Source organism: Lampetra planeri, chromosome 24, assembly GCF_965212315.1.
Source record: "Lampetra planeri chromosome 24, kcLamPlan1.2.h2, whole genome shotgun sequence".
NCBI lineage: Eukaryota > Metazoa > Chordata > Hyperoartia > Petromyzontiformes > Petromyzontidae > Lampetra > Lampetra planeri.
In genome coordinates, this window is record NC_136130.1 from 11,057,656 (window position 1) to 11,077,141 (window position 19,486).

The 19,486-nt window shown below is 46.9% G+C and overlaps 1 protein-coding gene across 1 annotated transcript; it reads left to right on the forward strand.

Moving 5' to 3' along the window:
• Positions 1 to 14,250: 14,250 nt before the first annotated feature.
• On the forward strand, positions 14,251 to 18,956 carry LDLRAD1 (low density lipoprotein receptor class A domain containing 1; the record flags this gene model as incomplete). The annotated part of the gene is made up of 4 exons (XM_078605801.1): positions 14,251 to 14,389; positions 15,350 to 15,487; positions 17,367 to 17,489; positions 18,315 to 18,956. Coding segments are annotated over 4 exons (534 nt in total), but the record flags the coding sequence as incomplete, so codon positions are not given.
• Positions 18,957 to 19,486: the final 530 nt, after the last annotated feature.

Sequence of the window (19,486 nt, forward strand, 5' to 3'; positions counted from 1 at the left end):
GCCGGAATCGGAATCGTTCATTTCTGAATATTTATACTGCAGGGAGGAATCCGGTGAGCTGTAAAGCTCTTTCACACATATGTCCACTCGGGGGGGCGGGCAGAACGTTACAACAACAATGCAAAATCTGGCTGTCGCATGATTACTGGCGAAACTTCGCACTCACTATACACTACATTACTACACTACACTATACACTACACTACTACACTATACACTACACTACTACACTACACTATATACTACACTACTACACTACACTATACACTACACTACTATACACTACGCTATACACCGGTGTGCTGTACTAGTGACGAATTGGCACGTTCTGTTTACGTGACAAAACTTACTGATTTGGCTGTGTCGGGTGGTGGCGGGTTTAACGACACATTTACATATTTACGCGATCTAACCCAAAAAAACCTGTATTATGAACAATGCAAATAACACACGATAGGAGTGCAAAGTATATGAAAGGTAAACAAATCACTTAAACATTTATATCTCTTCTTGGTTCTTTCGGTAAAGTCACGTAGAAGGAAAATAATAAAAATAAAACAATAAAATAATTCTCACGACGTTTCGGCCACAACGCAAGCAGCCGTCTTCAGGTGAAGAACAGGTCTGTCGAGAAGACAGAGTCATTCAGACTCTGTCTTCTGAAGAACAGGTCTGTCGAGAAGACAGTCATTCAGTACTTGGATGTGAGACAAAAAGTTCAACATACATCCGAAATAAATCCATATGAAAAATACTTTTGACTTGTTTTTTTGGAAAAATCACAACAGCATTGTTTGTGGGGGAAAAACACAAAGGAAAAGCAGGACGAGAAATCCACAACTGAGTTTTAAGATTTTTATTTTATGTGTTCGTGATTGCAGGAATCCATACTCTTTGGTTCTTTCGATAAAGTCACGTGGGTAGAAAATAAAATAGATCACGACGTTTGTGTTGCGCCTGAAACGTCGTGATCTATGTTATTTTATTTTATACTTACGTGACTTTACCGAAAGAACCAAAGAGTATGCGTTTTAAGACTTCATCCTCAGAGTGCTGAATTTACTTCATTTGGCCACGTCCCGTTTTAATGATTAGATTTTGAATGAGGGTGGAAAGCAGACTTCGGGACTTGAGGACAATCCACACACGAGGGAGAATCGTTCATTAATTTGCACAAGTCTGCACAGATGGGTTACAAGCTAAAGTGACGCGGTAAAAAATGAGAAAGTCTTGCATCGGCACACAACTGATTTATTGACGAAAATGTAAATACAAACACAATTCCCCGATGTGCTCTCAAATGATAGAGTGGAGGATGTAAAATATGAAAGTTGAACATCTGGGCAATTTCATTCATGAGTGAATGAGGATAAACACAAACACACCTGGGGGGGCCTTTCCTAGACGCCAATTACTTCCTCCCGTGTCAATATTGGGTTCTGGGTCCCCCTGTTTTAGGTGTTGGGACCTGACGCTGGCTTTGGGTCTCTATCCCTGTCTGAGTATTGGTCTGTGAGCCGCGCCATACATTGGAACCACCTAAGATTGCAACATCTCACGTTGCAGCCATATAATTGTATGGCCAATACGAGTGAATTACTTGATAACCCAATCTTTCAAATGGTTATCACATATTTCATTGAGATTGGCCCACATAAGGACATTGGAATTACTAAAGTTATGCCACCTCAAGTGGTACCGGAGAAGTGAAATGTTTGGTCTGGGCTCATGGTCAAATATATATTTTGTAAACACGACAGCACTGACTATCCATACACGAGTAGAAAATAGCCGAATGCTGTGATTTCGTCTCTCCCATTGTTTTCCTTAAGTTTTCTGTGTACTGATGTGTGTGTGCTTGTTATTATGCCAAGATTGGCCTCGATTGGAGGAGATTCGTGAAGGACGCGACTGGGCAGTTGGGAGGCAGTCGCCCTCCAACAACGACGGAGGGCGGAGGCGTGATGCTCACAACAACGAGCGGAGCACCGGGCAGCTAAAACGAAGAAAGTTGGCATAGTAGAGGGCACAGGTGTTGCATCTGGCAGTCATCTCAGTCAACCCATGGCACCTGAGTCTGTTCCCTGATCTCCCGCCAGCGGGCCTTCGATACTTCACGTGGCCTCCAAGTGCACCTAACATGGCACAAAGCGCCGTGGTGACGTCAACGCTACTTTGTAGTGAACGGCGGTTGTTGTTGGGTAATTGCCACTTGTATTTAAAAGTGCTATTAAGACCTCGGTAATGAAAGAGCTCCTCATCCATGCTTTAGAGATGTGCCAATTAATTAAACAACAGCATGTGCAACCACATTGCAGCCTTTAAACTGTTAAAGCAAATGCACGGCGATGCTGCTGCATCTGTAGGCCAAGGAGATACAAAGGGGACACTTCCTGTTCTTAAATACGCGAGGATGAGTTTAAGACTTCAATATTTAGAGGGCAATTTCAGATCCTTTACATTGCGTCATTATTTAACGTGGCATCGCACGAACAAAAGCACGGATGTGATGGCATTAAAGTGATGTCACTTTCTGTGATGTCATATGTTCGGATAAATTCGAAACTGTCTTATTTTTCCTCTCTCCGGATTATCTAAAATGTCGTATGTTGTTGCCCCGATGTTTGGATTTTCCAGATGAACTTGAAAGTCGGAAACACAGCCAATAATATCCATAATACAGGTTTTTTTTTAGGTTAGATCGCGTAAATATTTAAATGCGACATCCAGATCTGGCTGTCGCCTGATGAAGCTAGTTGTAATTACTGGCGAAACGTCATACTCAAATTGTAAATGTGGATTTATTCTCCAACGCACCGGTGTGCTGGAATTGGCATGTTCTGTTTACGTGGGTGGTAGTGGGTTTAACTACACATATTTACGCAATCTAACCCAAAACAAAACCTGTATTATGGAAGTTATTTGTCGCGAAAGCCTACTACATGTTAAACTGACATCCATAAAAATTAACCCGTAAAAACAAAGTTTTTCACTATAAATCCTTTATATGCGTGGCGGCTAGAGTCCTCTCGTCCTCTGGCTTGAGATGGCTGCCACCTATGGGTCAGATGATTGCCTGCCACCATTAAGCAATTGGTAATTAAATCTAATTTATTTTTTCCTAAAAAGTGTAACATTTTGGAAAAAAATTTTCACGAAAATTAATTGTCACGCACAACGAGTCTGTGTGCAAAATGTCAGCTCGATTGGATCACGGGAAGTGGGTTAAAAAACGACCGAAAGATTTGCACGGTCGTAAGCGTGCAAGCAAGCAGGTGAACTTAATATAAAGGATTAAAAAAATACACACACACACTCCCATATGCAGGGCCAACCATAGGAGGAGGGGGGGTAATGGGGCTCGGAGCAAATCCCACCATGTGGGTCTCCAGACCCCTTCAACACAAACTGCATTGACATCTGACACCGTGATGTTGAAGCGCGGGAGGCGGGGGGGGCAAAGCCCCCCGAGTCGCTGTACCCTTGGGACGGCTCTACCCATGTGGATCCCGCGCACGGAAGATTGCGCGAGATGAACGCGTGCGCTCTTCCTCCCCGTGTGATTGTATTTCTGGAATATTCCACGTGCAGGATGCACAGAGATGAGAGAGGCTTGAATAGGGGGCAGCTTTTACACCCGGTGACTCACCCGCAAAGGCAGTGGCTCCCACACACGCACAGCGCGTCGGGACGAGTGTGTGTCGGCGTAGACCCACTACGACCTATCAGTATGCCTGCCAACTGTTGGAGTGTGGGGTGGGGGAAGCACTGCAGGTGGTGTTGGGGGGGGGAGACCTTTAAATCAACAATGTCAGGAACTTGTGCAAGTCTGCCTTTGTGCTGCAGTTCCTTAGAAACCAAGAGTAACCTTCAACCCAAACAGTCGCGTCATTTCTGTGTGTGGCGTGTGTGCTCGAAATCAGTTTTTTGCAAATCGGCTCTCACATCTTACCTCGCGTTTAATGAATAACAGGCGATTCTGAGGTGCGATTTAAAATTCAAATTGGTTTATGTTCTCGAGTGTGTTGCTAAAAAAAATCGGGGTTTTTTTTGGTAATCAAAAGTACTTTTGGGACTGTTAGATCGATTCGTAGAGTGCGGCTGGTGCTGTAGTAATAGAGCCCTTGGGGTGACCGCACGGAGAGATGAAATCCAATCGAGTTCATCCCTCGCGGAGCAAGGTGAGTTCTTAAGTTAACCTCAAGGAACCACACACACACACCGCCGTCATGATTATGGTGAATACAGAGACCGCGGAGGTGCATCAAACGCTCGCAATATAAAAGGGTAGTCATTAATTTACAACTACAGTACACAACATCGTGGCATCACAAAGGATGGAAGGGGTGATCATTTCAGACCCAGGAACGCAAACACATTTTCCCCATAAGGTATCCTATTTGTCGAACGCGGTCTTGCCCAACACGGTATTTTCTAGGAACGTAACCCCCCCGCGTTCGGCGAGGTCTGCCTGCATAATTACGCATCATATTGTGGTTCATGAATTGTAGCACAGAGGACGATCACCATCACTGTCATCATCATCATCTTACATACTATTAATCATGCACAATTCACACAAATGTAATGTTACCAGGAAATGTTAGATGCGAGAATAATATCTTGGCTCTCCAACACACCGGTGTTGTGTACTCGTAACGAATTGGCATGTTCTGTTTACGTGACAAACCTTACTAATTGTCTGTATCGGTGGTGGCGGGTTTAACGACACATTTATATATTTACGCGATGTAACCCCAAAAAAACAAACCTGTATTATGGATGTTCAAGGCTCGAAGTTGGCCTTTGTAAAACCGTGAGCAAGAGAAAGTTGACGTGCGCGTTCGCTGAACAGGTCGAGATGTCTGTGGGAGGGACGCGACTGGAAAACAGCAGAATCCTTGTCGAAGAAGAGTGCCGAGACGAGAGAATTACAGGGATTTTGGGAGGTCGTGCCGAGTGTGTCATACAATCAATGGCCCTTATCCAGGAAAGCCTCACCGAGTCTCAACTATGTGTAATAAAGGTCCTGCTTTGACATGTTTTACTGATGGCATGAATATGTCGCTTCGTGTGGGAGGAAAAAAAGAGTATCTAGAAAAACACTCTCCTATACGAAAGGATTACACTGACACCTATGCACAGATGGATTCAATCTACTGCTGTGCAGCATTCATCCTGCCACCACACAGCGCAGGCCTCCGACACCTCGTATTATCTGATCCAATGACTGAACATGTCTCACATCCAAGTACTAACCTCGCTCAGCCCAAGATATGACAAGATCGGGTGCATTGAGGGTGTTGGGACCAACAGGAACTGAGTGTCTTCTTGGCAAATTTGTTCTTTCGCCTTTGCCCGTTGTTGGTGACGGAGACATGGGGACATTCTTTTTGACGACACAATTTGACCAGCCAGGGGAGAACACTCACTCCCACGTGAAGCAGCCCCAGTACCGCACGCTCAACTTCTATTACCTTCAGCGCACCATACTCACGCGTCGTATGTGAGTCTGACATTGTTATCCAGAGTTGTGATCAGACCATCGCTCGAACCGTTATTATCATTATCTCAACTTCTTGCTGCTATCGTGAGCGTAACTTCGATCTTGAGTGCGAGTCACGTGGGGAAGCGATGCAGTAGGTGCCCGACTGCTTTTGCATGGCTACGTGTCGTGGTCGACAGTACCATGGCTGACGATGACTATGATGGATCGGATCTATCAACTTTCTGGACAATGAGCAAAAGCGCAGGGTAACCAATAAGAACCGCGAGGTGTCGGCAGTCCTCGAAACTTGAGGCCTCTGCTTGGTGACGGATCAAGCTAGTGCGGGGCCTGTAGCATATGTTGTTATACAGGGGCCCTAATCTTTTTTGTAAATATTAAAACACCAATTTTTTACTTGCATTGTAGAGTAATGGTATTTTTTCATTTGCTATGAAGCCAGATAATACGACAAATCGCTAACCTTAAACACCCAGTCGTTCATAAAAGTTAAAGGCGGTATAGTACTATAGTAATAGAGCAAGTGCAGAATCACTGAACCGGGAATTGATAGCTTAACAGCATTTAGCGCGTGGCCCTTGAAAGTGCGGGGCCCGTAGCACGTGTAGCTACTTTTGCTACGAGGATAATCCGGCACTGCCTATGCTGCCGGCCTAACGTCGAGTGCACAGATCTGGCGTTGTCCCTTCGTGTTGCTCCCAGCAAGGGCAAGGAGTGTGGCGGTGAGAGTGTGCCGCTGATGTGAACCAATTCAGAGACAAGCGGCCGGTTTTGAGAGCATTGTTGTAGCACGTCGATAATTTAGGCCGAGTCTGCTTTTAATGATCAAGAGAATTGACAACTTTCATGAACTCGAGATGGCGAATGAAACGCACGCGGGTGTTTATTGCCACACTCGTGACTCGTGACGTTTATCAGCTGTTGCCTGCCAAGTAACGAAACGAAGACGGCGACATAAAACAGAATCTAAAGATAAATCACCCGGTACCGCGGCAGTGTTAGTCCCGTAACGAGCCGTGCCGACACGGGACAGACATCTCGAGCAAAACCACTAAACACAGACAAGCAAATTAAAAGAAGAAATAGCACCTCTGTTTAAACACAAGCGACCACGGCTATGAAGTGCCTGCGCGATATAGTGTCCCAATTTGCGTCCAGAGTAATTGCTCTGAGAGTTCACCGGATACAGAAGATGGGTGGATGGTGGCGTAGTGCGGTGTGGAGAAGACACGGCGGGGGTGGAGAGCTTTGTAGTCGCGGTGCGCAAGACATCGTTAAATAATTCATGAAAATTACGTTCATTTGGTGTTCGTGTTATTCTTCCGAAGGCGCTGTGTGTCACAGACCGAGTAAATCTCCGATGGTAGGGGGACGATGTCGCTCCGTGCTTTCACCCACTGAGCTTATTTGTGAGAAATTATTTAGGGGCATTTTTGTTGTTGTTGCTGCACACATTGCATCCTCATATCCCAACGACCCTTAACGTCTACTGTGAAGCAGACAGCGTCTATTTATGGCAGGTACACTCGCAGTATTAACCATGGCTGCTACTGGGCTCGAACCGCAATATGTGCAAAATGTGGCGTGCGTGCCACCGCTGTGTCACGTGTCCGCCCCGTAGAGGCTTCTTCTCGTTGGTTCAGGGAACGAAGAGGCCTCGTCGGATCGAATCTTGGTTCCCCCGAATATCGGTTCCCGCCAGCGAACATTTGCTTTCCTCCCGGACATATTTAGACCCCTGGGTTAAGGGGTTTCCGCACCTCAAGCACCTCCGATTAGCACGGTTGGCTACGTACTGTGCGAAAGAAGTTCAAGATACGTACGTACAGAGGTTAAGGTTCACATCAGGCCCTCATGGGTTAGGAGAAGGTTAGGAGCATATATATGGAACGAACTAATAACGCTCTTCTCAAAGCATATTCAGCAACTTAAACTTTACGGGATTTTAGTTGAAAATGCACGCGTACACTAGAATGCAAAGAAAGATTGACTTTGTTACGGCATATAATGTTAAATGTTGTGTGCCTCGTGGCTCTCGACCAAATGAAGATGGTTGGTGAGTGGCCACGAGTAGAATCGAGAAGGTTGGCCACCCTTGTGATGGAGCTTCCGTTGATTTCCTCCAACTTTAAATTATTGTCAGCTCAGCTCTTCTAATTCTTCCTTCCCGGGTAATATTTGCTAATCATTTCCCCTGCGTATGAGTTCTGGTGTTTGTCTGGCTGAGTAAATCTCCTCGTCTTGCAAGTCAACTATGGTTGCACTGCGCTGAATAGTTTTGTGTTTACTTTCGGGGTCTTTTTTCACAACCCTGTGCGTGTCTCTTAGTGGGGGGCACTTCCACCTCTGACGCCACTTCAATGGCTTGCCGGCTCAGAGACATTCACATTCAGGACTGCCAAGTGATGGCCCAACCATCAGGTCTAGCTGCCTACACAAAGCCTGATTGATACTTGATGGTCCAGCCCAACCCGACCTCGTTTTAGGGATTAGGGATATCATCAGGGATTAGGGTTATGGTTAGAGGATATTACGGCCTGGCATGCTGTTTAAATGTGGGAGAGAGGTCGCGTTCTACGTTAAGTTGTGGTTAGAGTCAATGTCAGGTTTACGGCAGGTTAGAGACAAGGCTTGTACTTGGGATTAGAGTTATTGTTAAGACGTTGACTTAATATGTGGGTTGGAGGCAGGGTTAGGGTGAAGATTGCAGTGGATAAGGCTACAGTTATGGTTACCATTCAGGTAGAATATGTACCAGATTGCCAAGTGATCAGCCTTTTTACTAACTTAGTCTGCAGTAAATTACACATTCCGTTGTTAAAAGGGGACACTTGTAAACACGTGACTCACCATGACAGTTCTCCCTGGTAGTTAAGGGGCCGTCCATAAATGACGTCACGCGATTTTGGACGATATTTTACCCCCCCCCCCCCTCGTCACACGGCGTCACAAAAAGTCAGACCCCCCCTCAAATATGACGTCACAAAGCTCTGCCCCGTCCCCCAAAAAATATATAAAACATGCTTCAAATCGCTTTAAACTATTGTCCTTTTAGTGCGAATTCAATGTGGCGCTGCACTCTGATGTTTATTTAATGAAGTAGAACGTGTTGTCTATATTTATTTAAAGTTGCGCATTTTGATGTGACGTCACATTTCTCAACCCCCCCCCCCCCCATCGTCACACATCGTCACAAATGTCTGACCCCCCCCCCCCCCAGGTGCGTGACGTCATTTATGGACGGCCCCCAGCACCGTTCTGAACTCAAACATTAGAGGTGTAACGATGCACTGATTTGTTGATTCATATTGATTGTTACGCTCGTGATTCATGATGGTGTGGGTCATTTTCTATAGAAATGTTTTGTCATCCCTCTGCTGGATGTTGCACGTGATGTGTTCACTTGATCGCTGCCTCCACGAGAGGCCGCTACAGTTACCACACATTTTTAAAAAGTCCGTTGTGGAATAACGAACTTGAATCGTGACAAATAGTCGATTTTCCCTGGGGGACGGGGGAAGTCAATGATGAATCAATATGTGATTGAATTAATAATTTTATGCTCATCCTACTTTGTTATTATCCTTTAATTTTTCAGTAAAATCAATACCCGCTGACAAAGCTCACTGACGGGGGGGTAGGGTGGGGAAACTGTTTTGATAGCCATTGGCAAAGTCACACCATTCGCTCGGCGTGCCTTTAAACACGCGATTAGGAAACCCTCCTTCTGAATCCCAGTAAAAACAACACTCGACTCCACGCGCGTCTACTCACACGCGCACGCCACACACGAAGTGAGAGCTGGAAACCAACGCAATTCATTCCCCCCCCCCCCACCCCTTTTTGCACACTGCGATGGAATTATAAAAAAGGCAAAATGTATTTGAATAGTGTGCCTTGACGAGAGGACATCGCTTAATGGGTGACCATGTAATTGGGATTGGATGTCTGACCATGCAGTTAGGATTGGATGTCTTTGAGTGAACAGGCTTCACGGCGCCAATCACATTGGCGAGGCGAGGCTTTGTTTACATACTACTGTATGTATGCTGAACTTCTTTCGCACCGTATGTAGCCAACCGTGTTTATCGGAGGTGCAGGATCGTGTGGTATGGGTGATATTAAAGTGAATATGTAAACGTACATTGACGCCTTCTGAGACTATTAGGACATTTTATGATAAAAAAAATAACCGATCTGTCAACATGATGTCTGGCACCGAGATACTACCCAGCATTGAATCTTCCCTCCTGCACCTTAAACCCCAAAGTATCACCAGGCACCAACACACCCTTCTCCAAGCATTTCACATTTCGATTAGAAAGACCATCCTGAGTTCCTGGAAGAATCATGGCGCCCCTCATTCACCCTCTGGCTCGCGATTCGCCCTTGCAGCTTTAGAACACCCGAGTGTGAAACTGAGGAATCGGGAAGTTGGAGTTCGCCCAGATCTGGGGCCCTCTCGTGAATGCCACTCCAGAGACCCTAAGTTGACTTGATGGAACTTGAAATGAGACTGACTCCCCACTCTTCCCCCCTTCCTTCCCGAAGAAAAGAGATGTGACACACCGCGCACCACATGACGCTACGGTCCTACACGTCCACGTTGGTTGTCTGTCCGAGCCGCCTTTTCCTCTATGCGCCACTCACCTGTCACGGAAGCTGTACACCCACCCCCCACTTACCGGTTAGATCAATAAAAATAATTTACAGAAAGAAAGTGAATGTGTAAATACGAGCAACGGGTCATACCGCCAGACTGCACACATCTAAATTAAACGAAGTCACGACACCATTTCCCAACAGACATGCTGGGCGACAAACAAACAAAATAACTGAACAATTGGCGAGGATTATAAACATTAAATATGGTGCATTGGATACATTCCGGACTGTTACTACATTATTCAAAGAGTTCTAGATTTGAAGCTTTCGTGACTGCAAGGATTCATACTCTTAGGTTTTTTTCGGTAAAGTCACGTGGGTAAAAATAAAAAATACAAAAAATAAAAATAAAAATAGAAATAAAATAAATAATAAATCACGACGTTTCGGAGGCAACACAAGCTTCCTTCATCAGGTGTAAAAAAGGCACAGCAAAATAAGTGTAGAAAAAAAACCTTAGAGTATTAATCAAAGAGTGTACATTAATCAGTTTGTTAACTTCCACTGTTGCCAACCATGCATATGACAACAACCAATACGCCGCAATAATTGACGCATCGCTTGCTTTGCATTATAAAACGAATGTCAACACAAAATGGGACCTTTTTGCCAGTATCAAAGTATAAAAAAATAAGAATATGTTTCGCCCTTTTTCGCAAGAACACAATTGTGTTAAGATTTTCAAACACCAAATAGAAACCTTTTCCAAAAAGAATCAAGTCTGCATTAACAACACATACTTGCGGTGAGCGTGCAAACAAACGAATGTCAACACGTCTGCTTCGCTTTGTTGTTGTTGTTGTTTTTGATTGCCGGAGTGAGAATGCGTTGTCAATGTAAACACTTGCTGCGGCAGGGTCGCGCACACGCTGACGTCACTCCCTCGTGACCCCACGGGCAAAAAAGCACCCTGTCGATAAAATAAAAAAAAACCCGTGTGACCTTAAACAAGGAAACATATGTGAGGCGACGCTTTGGGCAATGATCCTTCTTCATAGTGTCACCAGTGCGGTTGTGTTACTAATAAATGGTGCATATATTCTCACTACCGTATTAGGGAGGATGTAAATTGGTGGGTGTTAAACCTTTGCGAATGTTACTGGGCCTCGATTGGCTTCGGATAGATGCCAGGCCCTTCGTCAAAAGCGCGTTAGGCAGGCAAGTGACTCAATTGCCAGAGTCGCGTGACCACTGGACAATGGGATCTTGAAGACAGGGAGGCCTGTATAGAGAGGCAATCGCATACCTGTCAGCCAGTCATCAGTGCCTAATTACAGACCAATTCAGATCTTATTGGGTCACCCCATGCCCTTATAAATCTCAACGTCCATCTAACATTAAAGTCCCATCACAAGAGAGAAACACCCAAAAATTAACTAAACTTTGTTTGCTCGAAGTGAAACGGTAGTACGCCGTATGGACCTGAAAACTAAATTTCCCTGCACAAGAAGACGGGTAAATCGACATGACAGGTCTGTTGGCGTACCTGTGTGCTGGGAGCCGTACGAATACACAGATGCCGGTTTAGAACCTCGTCAACCCCTTTGTGATGTGCACGTGGCCGGCGTTGGGAGCGAGGGCGAGCTGTATTGCAGGAGGATCACGCAGCGGAAACCAAGGAAAACTACGCTGCGTTACCAAAACTTTTATTTCGTCATTTATTGATGACTGCCGCCCTGTGTTCCTCAATACCGATCACGGCCAGGAAAGACCGAGGCACAGTGGGTATGGGTCACAACAGTGTCTGTATGTATGTCGCCTTCTGACCTGCCCTTACTGGACATCTGTGGAAAATGAGCTTCATAGCTCATCGGATTTCTCCAGTCTCAATAAATATTCTGATTCCGAACTTCTTTCGCGCCGTACGTAGCCAACAGTGCTAATCGGAGGTGCGGGGAAATATAGAGGGGCCAGAGAGATGGAGTGGATAGTAAGAGTTGGAGGCTGCGCCTGTTTACACCATGGGGGCCTGATAACAATGACATTTTTGAAAATGAGAATAACTTTTTCCCCTTTTATCTGGCAATAAAACACCTGTTTTCCCCTTTTATCTGGCAACAAAACAGGTGTTTTAAGAGGAAACACTTTTCCCATATTTTGGTACTGGCAAAAGGAGGTCCCATGATTTTTTAAAATGTTTTCTTGTCGACCAGTTTGTAATCTGACACATAAATAGATACATATACGAATAGTTGGTTGTCTATTCATCTGCACATTTATACCTGGCAAATTACTTCATTGCGTAAAACCACAATGCAACATTCCCCCTCTGCTGGCAGACTAAATCCATCTGTGGAACAACAGCTCTGGCTTAATGAGTAAACCTAAACGTTTGAGTCGAGTCCATCACGAATGCGCGCTGTAGCCTTTCTCTCCGAGAATCGCGCGAATATCGAATTTGTTGTCCTTCCCCCGCATCTCCGATGAGCACGGTTGCCTACGCACGGCGCGAAAGAAGATCAACATGCGTAGATGCGCACCAATTGATTGTTCATTACACTGGTCAACACACTTTTTCTGGCATAACGTATTCCAACGGTTTTAAGGTAAATTTGGGGTGCTGATTCTAAATCTGGCATCAGTTTTTGTCTATCACATCAGGTTTTTGAGATATCAAATATTGCATTTTCAATAAAAACTGCAGAAGAAAAATATTGAATAAATGTAGATATCTACATAAATGATATTATAAACACACTATCCTAAAAATACAGCACCATATTCTAACAATAAAGCAGTCACTGACTCGCAACAACTTGCAATCATAAGTGACAGAGTTAATTTCGGGTAAAATCAATGAAAATGGGGTATGCCGATAGCATAAAATGAGATGTGATAGAGCAAATCTAAGATCAGATTTGGAATCAGCACCCTGAAATTAGTCTAAAACAGCTGCAAAAGTCCAGGCCAGAAAAAAATGTTTTTTTTTGTTGACCAGTGATTTATTCATGCGCTCTCTCGTGGTTGTGGTTTTCTTCCCACAGCGCAGCCGCTCGCCATCCCAGGAGTCCTTCGACTCCACCCTCACGTTCGACAGAGAGACAGGCGAGACCTCCCGCACTTGCTGCTGTTTGACACGGCCCAGTCAGTGTAGCGGCCGTCAATGCGTCTGCGCTGCCAGCTGTTGATATTAAACCATAAACGCATTATCTTACTTTACCAGGTAAAAGCCCACTGAGCTATACGGTTCTTTTTCAGAAGCGACCTGGCCACAGATGATGGCTCAACGAAGTGTGGCTTATCACATTGGGTATTTATAGCAGCCAAATACTCTGAACGCGTGATGTTGATTATAAATGTGGAGGGGAAAACCGAGAGGGCCCGGAGAAAAATCCACGTGACGACGGGGAGAAAGATACGCAAACTCAAAATATACAGAAGCAGCAGGCGTCAGGGTCAGGATCGAACCCACGATCTTCTGTATACCAGACGAGGTAGTCAACATCTCGCAACTGTGGCGCCTGACATGGCAGGAGAATTGCTCAAATCCGCGACCCTATCGGAAACTTCACAGGAGGGGGGGGGGGGATTGGCGCGGCGGTGACGACATGTCAAGTTCTTTAAATCGATTCCCACGTGAATACCAAACATCAATAGAGCAAGTTTTAGAGTGTCGGGGTGGGGGGGAGGATAACGCCCCCACCACCCTATCCCCTACTGCTGAATCCTATTCAACATGGGAGGTGAGGTCCCTAGCAATCCAGAGGTCACCGGTTCGATTCCATCTCCTGGCAAGGCAGTGGGGAAAGTTTGTTAACCCCCCCCCCCACACACCACGGCTAGGTTCACCCCGCAGTGTGAATGTGTACACCACAAGTTTGTTCATTGGCACGTCGTGTGTGGTGGGGTACCTACTCCCATTTGTAGCCACTGTGGAAGAGTAGACCAAGTAGCCTCAAGAGCGCCCTTTGTCATCCAGCAGGGGATTGACAAAGGGCTTGAGACGGTACCACAACATTCGTAACAAAAGCCCCATCTGCTAGCAGGGGCGTGAGCAAGACATTGCAGAGCTGAACCTCTACCTTGTTTTCCTTACTGCTGACATCGGTGTTGCTGGTGGCTGCTGGTGACTGACTGCAGGGTGCTGCGAGGGCGGGTGCCAGCGCTGGTGCACACAGCGCTGTGTGTGCCTGATCCTCATCTGCCTGCTGGTGGTGGCGGTGGTGGCGGTGGCCGTGGCGCTTGGGGTGGTGTATGGGGTGCCGAAAATCAGCGGAGGTAACCCGCATAAAGACGAAGATACCCCCCCCCTACCCCGTCCCGCGTTCACCGTAGCAAACTGTTGGGGCAAGTGCTGTTAGTGAGTAGGACCTATGGAAGGCCAGCACAGCACACAGAGGGGGAGGGTGGCCAGCACTCTGTCCGGCCGCCTTTGTCTCCTTAGTGGTGCTGTTCACACATTGAACCAGATACTCATTTAAAGCTGAGTCGACCAAGAACTGGTGCAGATAATCGTCACCGGTGTTGGCCGTGAGTGGGAATCAAACCCGTTACGAAAAGGTTCAAAGAGCATCATGCCGACTGCTATGATCCCACTCGACATATACCCACACACATGTACCCATATATTTTATCAATACACTAAAGTCCGATTTGTGTTTGTGCAATATTTTCGATTTCTCAAGTGACAGTTGTTTTTAAATCAGATTTTTATTTGCTATTTTGTAAGCGCCTCGTGCTGGCTCGGCTGAGATGTGCCAGTGGGAATGGGGGGGGGTCAAATTTTAGTTGGTTGGCACTAAAAATACTACACCGTAGCTCCAACTATATAACACCACACACGCATTCATACAACGCGTCTTAGAATCCTTCACCTCCACGGACCAGAGCATCGCGTTCGCTTGCACCGCAAGCAGGAGCTTGTTTGCTGACTGACATGGGAAGCTGAGTATCTCAAAATAACCGCAATTCGGAAAAACTTCACGAAAGTAAATTGCCTTGAGTGGTGAATTATTGTTGTTATTATTATTACGCAACTACCACAAAACTGAGACTTTTAATGCACCGGGGAACACTTTAAAGATTTCCCTGGACAGGAAGATGCTCCTGGAAAACCAGGAACGGGTGGGTGGCAAGGCTAAGCGCTGCGCCATCCATCTCACGCACCGCGATCGTCCCTGCGCCCCAAGTGCTCCTCGAGACTCGTGCCGCCGCTGTGCTCCGCGTGCGCTCCCTCAGTGAACCGCGAGTGTCAGACGACGCTCAACCAATCGGGATTTCTCTGCGACGACCGCATCACCTGCATCTCGCCCTCCAAGGTCTGCAACCAGCGCTCCGACTGCACCGGGGGCGCTGACGAGAGCACGCAGTACTGCTGTGAGTGCACTTCGGACGCCGCAACACAGTCGGTCGCGGCGTCGCTCGTGCCAAAGGTTCGCGGTTCGAATCCGGCATGCCGCCCCGGTTATTACGGCACCACAGTTGCGAGATGTTAACTTCCTCGCCTGGTCTGCAGGAGGTCGTGGGTTCAAGAACCGACCCTAACCCCTGTGTATTTGGAGTTTGCGTGTCTCTCTCCCCGTGGTCGCGTGGATTTTTCTCCGGGTATTCCGGTTTTTCTCTCCACGTTTAGAAGCGACATGCGTTCAGAGAATTTGGCTGCTATAAATGTTCACATAATGAGAGCTTCGTTGTGCTATCATTTGTGGCCAGGTCGCTTCTGAGAAAGATCGATATTGCTCAGTGGGCCTTACCTGGTAAAATAAAAACTAGTTTTGTTTTAGTTTATTACTGTGGATGTCCTGGTCCGGCCCCGCCTACTCTTGGATGGGGGAGCCAGTAGAGATGTTGTGTGGGGGGGGAAAGGGTCACCACAGCGGCGATTCACCGACAAGGAGAGAGAACTTGAATGGGGCAAAGGGGACGTGAGGTGGTACAGCGCCCACCCCCGGACGCACCTCCTAGCGCCCGGCCTGGTGCATTAACCGTAGAAGTACGCGGCCGCCTGCTTCACAGCGGACGTTAAAGATCCCGTGACGTCGTTCGGAAGAGTAGGCCGTTGCGTGCTCGCGTCACGCTGCAAATTAGAAAGTGGCAGGCAAATGACTCAATTGGAATCTAGACAGCAGTCATTGCCCCCTACCGTGAAAGGCCAGGAACGCTTTCCTGCCTAGCATAACGAGTAAATAAAAACGAGTGGTAGCAAATTCCGTCTTCGCAGACATGGTGAACACACACGGAACGCCTCGCCACTCGCTGGCCACAACTTGCTCGAGGTGTAAATAAATATTCATGGCAATGTGCAAAGACGAATATCGTTAATCATGCGCAAGTAGGTCCCCCGTTTGCGGAGAAACCGGCCTCGGAGGAAAACATTTTCCGTGCGCAGGACGCCATCCGGACGAGCAGCGGGAAAACTTTTGATGCATTTCCGCGAAATATTTTTTTCCCGCAAGTTTGGTCATTTTTAGGGCCTGTGGGCATGATTCACGGGTTGGCATGGGGCCATTTAATCCTGCTAGAGCACTCGCTCTGTGTGCTTTTCCATTAGTGCCGCCACGGCGGAGAGCTCCGCCAGCTTAAGTGGCTTTCTGCCAACACACAAATCATATCCTAGACCTCATTGTGCTCTTTCCTGCCTTCAAACGTTGGCATTTTTGTTGTTGTTCATTTATGCAGTGTAAGAAATATTCATTCATGATAACAACCGCAACAACAAAAACACCAAACCATTGAGATGCATATGCATAATCCCGTAAAGGTAAGCGATGAAAGTGCAGCCTGCTTGGCCACGTGACTTCTTGTGGCAGGGCATCGTCTGCAGGGTGCTCTCGAAGGCCCCATCTTGGAAGAGGCAGGAGTACCCACACTTCACCACACCATACGTGACCTTCTGATTGACTGACTAGTGACCTCATACTGCCGCTGGGTGGACAGAGGCGTCGGGGGGGGGGTTAAGGAATTTGCATCAATGGGCAGCGCTTTGTGATCTTTTGATGAAAGGAGCTATATAAACGTGAATTATTGTTGTGTCAACTGCCGCACCTTGAGATAAAATCGAATCAGCAACCTCTGGATTGCAAGTCCATTGTGCTGACCGCTACACCAATGTGGCAGCATCGGTCTAAGAAACATTTTTCCTAAGTAATAAACACGCACGTTTTTTTTTATGCATTTGCTGTACCCCTGTTCCCCTGTTCCAACCTGCGTTGCCACACTGCGTAACCGCCTCTAATTTGACTGTCGGCGCGAGCAGCTGACCCCGCAAACACCCTCCCGAGTTCCATCATATTCCTGTGCGGGGACGGGAAGACGTGGACGTACACGGACAAGCTGTGCGACATGCACAACGACTGCGGGGACTGCTCCGACGAAACAGGTGCAGGAGTGCCGCTCTTTCTCTCGCGCTCTCTCTCGCGCTCTCACAGTCACATCATCACCTCCCTTTGACTCATCCCCAGCAAACGTCATCTCCATCACTTTTCGGTGTCATCACGATCAATCATCAGAGTGCAGAGTCACAAATCACGTTGTCCGCTCGTAATTGGAAATCGCTGAACCCCGCTGGAGAGGTTTTCGCGGTTTCTCCTGTAAAGCTCTCCAGTGTGCGTTCGGGTTGTACCCGAGCACCGTTTGGCACGATGTCCGACGTTTCCCGACACATGCGTGGGACCTTGTTCAGGTACTGAATTCAATTTCTACAGATGCCAACTTCAGTTCCTCAAGAAGCTCCCAGGTCGTGGAGCAAAACAAATTTTCGCGAGGTGGAAACACGTCACAGCAGTTTTTGTGCACACAGTTTGGGTGTCACGATTTCAATTAAGAATCCATAATTGCTTGTTTTTAAACTTGATTTGTAGCTTTCGTGTTGTTTGTACCGTCTCGTTGTTTAGTCAGTCTCGTTTGATTTACCTAATGGAACATTAGCATGTCATTTTCCGAACGTAGCACTCTGCACGAATTATAAATGAGGCTTAAACAACTGTGTGCGTGTATTTAATAGGGACATATAATGTTGTGCAGTAACTGGTGACCGACCACCTCGACCCACACCCCATGAGAGCCCGGTTCAATCGCAGGCAGCTGCGTCGACTCAATGTCAGGGATCTCGGCGCTGCGACCTCTGAGCAGCCCAGACACCACGTGACAGTTTTGAGCCGTCCTCTCTCTGACGCCCGTCTACGCTGTCGTGTGTCTCCCACAGCGTCGCAGTGCCCCGTGTGTGGCGGGTGGCGCTGCGCAACCGTCTTCTTTCAGGACTGCGACTGCATCCCAACCACGCGCTGCAATGACTCGGTGCAGGACTGCGTGAACTGGAGCGATGAGTTACTTTGCTGAGGGCGGCACCCCACGGTGGAATCGCTGTGGCCACAGCCAGCTGCGAGGTCAACGTGTCTCACCAAAGGTCATTAAGGAGGTCAGGGGCACAGCCATATCTTAGAACGGTGGTTCTCAACCGGGGACATGGGGACCCCTGGGGGTTACGTGTCAATGTCCCAGGGGGGTAAGTGAGTTGAACTGTGTGAATCGATGTCACACGTTAGAGTCATTGGTGAATAATCATGTATGAATCTGTCAATATGAAATAACTACGATCAAATTTAAATTCGTATGGTAACCGAGAACGATAAAGCGACCTATAGAAACGCATCGATCGTAAACAATGCGCGGGTTTCCAGCGAGCGCGAACAAATTACGTCATGCATGCGGAGCGCCCGTTAAATTATTTTTTTATTCGCTTGCAACTACTAGCCTAGTTAGAATACCTCACAAAATGGAAAATTGGTGAAAATATTGATGTTCATTATTCATACATTCATTTCTCAGAACCATGTTGGGGTCAGGCACGGGGAGTACTGGGTTGAAACAAAATTCAACAAGGCGGGGGGGGGGTGCAGTCGCCAAACAAGGTTGAGAACCACTACCTTAGAAGTTGGGTGGTGTTCAGCGAAGGGTGAGATTACAGATGGGATCCCTGGCAATTGCTCCCCCACTTCGGAGTTCTACTGCACTTTAATTACAAATTAAATATATGCCAACGACGAGCTGCTGACTACAGTATCGAGCCTAATGTCCGTGCACTACTGTGCAATAGAAAGGGTCTGTCATCAGCATAATTGGCATTTATTTCGCCTTGTTGAAAGCCGAAAAACCCGAACTAAAAAAAACACAATTTTTTTTATGAAATGTCACGGGTTGTTTTTGTCCGTATTCTTGTGGTTGCGCCCCAACTGGAGGTCACGTTGGTTATACCGCATCACCTGCTCTTGTTCAAGTACGTTGTACACTATTCCTGTCATCAGGGCCGTCCCTAGGTGGGTGCGGGGCCCGGGGCAAATCACAACCGACTCCTTAAAACTAAAGCGAAAATGTTAC